This window comes from Rhincodon typus, chromosome 10, assembly GCF_021869965.1.
Source record: "Rhincodon typus isolate 14 chromosome 10, sRhiTyp1.1, whole genome shotgun sequence".
In the NCBI taxonomy this organism is placed as follows: Eukaryota; Metazoa; Chordata; class Chondrichthyes; order Orectolobiformes; family Rhincodontidae; genus Rhincodon; species Rhincodon typus.
In genome coordinates, this window is record NC_063341.1 from 54,511,342 (window position 1) to 54,514,339 (window position 2,998).

At 39.6% G+C, this 2,998-nt stretch overlaps 1 protein-coding gene across 2 annotated transcripts in view; it reads left to right on the forward strand.

Moving 5' to 3' along the window:
* Window positions 1–2,998, forward strand: part of usp24 (ubiquitin specific peptidase 24) — a 229,715-nt gene that overhangs the window by 174,115 nt on the left and 52,602 nt on the right. For both annotated transcript variants that reach the window (XM_048602450.1, XM_048602451.1), the window contains exons 44-45: window positions 1,097–1,195; window positions 1,280–1,362. In XM_048602450.1, the coding sequence (XP_048458407.1) occupies window positions 1,097–1,195; window positions 1,280–1,362 (182 nt within the window). The remainder of the gene's footprint in view (window positions 1–1,096; window positions 1,196–1,279; window positions 1,363–2,998) is intronic.

Below are 2,998 nucleotides of genomic sequence, written 5' to 3' on the forward strand. Positions count from 1 at the left end.
TACATGTTTTTGTTCCTGATTTACAGCATCCACAGTTCTTTTGGTTATTATCTATCCATTATAAATTCTTCTGCCTACTAAATTAACTTGACTGTACCCAGGGCTTGATATGTGATTGCCTCTTTACTTTTATGCTTCTTCTCAGTTAGAATGATGTAGGAGCAATAGGTCAGCTTCTGTCTGTACGCTGATGCCATTCAGTTTTTTTGTTTTTACTACTTCAACTGTCCATCCAACATAAAGATGAGCCCTAATTTCCTCCAGCTTAATGTCATCAAATTTCAATGTATCCTGTCCAGGTTCTGCAAATACTTATATGGCGCTGACATTGAGTGCATGAAACTTTCTGGCTATGAACTCTTGATTGTGATCTCAACTCATTCCCCAAGTACGATAACTGGTACATTCCTAATATTGTTACTTCCCCCGCACATCCTCACCTCCCAGAGTTTGTTGCCAAAACTTTGTCTTTTACACCTTGAGTTGATTTCTTGTGTTTTGTCTGCAAGACAGTCCTGTTTCATTCTGCACATGTGACATCTCCTCCATAATATTGTAAAACAGGTCCTCATCTGCACCTCACCACTTTCACCCTAGGTAAATGTTAATGTACCACAACAGCAAGCTCCAGTAGTTGTCGCAGTAAGTTAATGAATGTCCATGTGCTTGCCTTCAAATCTCTCCCTGTACTTACCCCCACTCTGCCATGATAATTTTCAACTGTGCTGACACTCGATTGGGTCATTGGAAGAAATTAATCAAATGGCCTTTTCCCATTTCATGATTTGTTCTACCATTTCCACCTTCTTCAGCACTAAATTCTTAATTTCAACCCTATTGTTTTGACATTGAGTTGTGGCTAGTTCATTTCTCGTACAAGGGAAGAAAAATTGAATAAATCCCAGTTGGAAACCTGTTTGTTGAATACATAGCAACGCAGGAGCCTGAAAACCATTTGACTATCTTACATTATATTTTGGAAGAAGGAAAGTAAACTAAATGCTCATGTAACTTGCAAAATAAACTGTTGCCCAGACAATATTTATAGCAAATGTTGAGTATTAACTCTTTGGATCCCTACATATTCTCTTCTCAGATTTTTAAACTTTGGAATAAGGAGCTATATGTACGTGAACAACAAGATGCGTATGAGTTTTTTACCAGTCTAATAGACCAATTGGATGAGCACCTTAAGGTAGGCATATAACAGCACTTCGGCACATTCAGAATCCTCTTATATTTTCATGATACAACTCTCAATACTTTGGTGTCATGACAGAAACTTGGACGTGAACAGTTTTTCAAGAACACTTTCCAGGGTATCTTCTCTGATCAGAAAATCTGCAAAGATTGTCCTCACAGGTGAGTAGCTTTATCCCCATGTAGGTTGACAAACACATATTTCAAGACAAAGGAAACAAACCCTAAGGTGTAATGGGTTATAGATTTTTATTTGGCAACGTAATCTTTGCAAGGTTTTTAGAATCATGGGGAAGGGATTTTTTGGCCCAAATCTTCCGTTTTATGTGAGAGAAGTGTTCAGTCCAAATGGCAATTCAGTTTGCATCCTTACCATTTTCTGCTAGAACCTGTGAAACCTTGGTGCAGGATTCAGCAGGGATGCAAGATTGAACACAGTTAGGAGGCAAATTGTTGTTGATTCCAGAACAGCTGTAACTCCTTGTTTCATTTGTCGTGAACTAGAGACATGCCCCTTAAGGTATCTCTTCAGTTAATTGAATTACTTTGTTTTAAATGTACCTGTCAGCCCCAAAACTGCACAGCCTCCCCTTGCTGACAGTGCTACACTTCCTAAGATCCCTCCGACTGTGTTCATCTCCTTCCCTCATGTCATTGTCTTTTTACACCCAACAACGCAAATTCTTCTGGCATCAGCTAGGCAAGAGCCAGAGGACAAGTCAGGAATGGGGAAAGGGAATGTGTGAACACTTTGGGGAGGTTGGAAGAGGAAAGTCGGTGAGCATCACTTTTTTTTTGGTTGGAGGGTAGACTGCGTAAACATTGCTTCGGGATTGGTGGTAGTTATAAACATATGGTTGCCGGCATGATTTGACTCTACAACTAGTTTTACTTAGTTAAGCTGTTGAACAGGCTTCAGACCTGCTTTGCCAAATTCTTAAGTACGTCCATGCAAAAATCTGTGTGTATGGGGCAAACAGCCCAAGTTTGTTTGGTTCAGGCCAATCACAGAATATTCTGGGTAGCTTAAAACAGGCAGTTGGAAGATGAAACTTTCTACATCAGACCTGTTCATGTACGTACTTGAGGGCTTCCTCATGGTTCCAACACCTATCAGCAATGAGAGTTGGAGGGCTTTTCCCATATTTGAAGATCTGGACCACTGTGCTTTTTAAACGCTTTCTTGACCCTTTCACTTTCGTGTAAGCATCGTTCTCTTGAGCTTCTGCCAAGTCACTCTTGACATAACTGGTAAGTTTATCAGGAGGTGAAGGAATGCTGAATCTCTGGTAAACATTAGTTTCACCCTTTGACGAGCCTGCACACTGCACATTCATGAATTTGCCAACTACTAACCTAAGTATAATCCTCTGCATTCCTTTGTAGCTACTATTTTATATTGTTTCCTAAAACTCCTGTAAACTGCATAAAGTCACTCAGCTAGTGTGGCTAAAAGGTATTGATTCAAAATACAGTTTACATTGTGTAATTCCATCAATATTAAATGCCATCCTAAAAATTTCACAAAGATCAAAATTTGGCACGGTGCATTTGAGCCTCCCAACTGCAGTGTTCATATGAAGCACAGATTTCCGTTTGATCTTCCTCCAACATAGTGTGCTTGGAGGTTGTCCACTTGTAACAAATCATTTTCTGGTGGGACCATTGAAAAAATTGTCGTAAATTGCTAAGGCCTATTAAACCTCAGTAGCAACTCCCATTTGTGTGCCAAAAGTGCATGCTCGCATTTTATTTGGCACTTTACTTTTAATTTGGCACTTTACTTTTAATTTGGCAC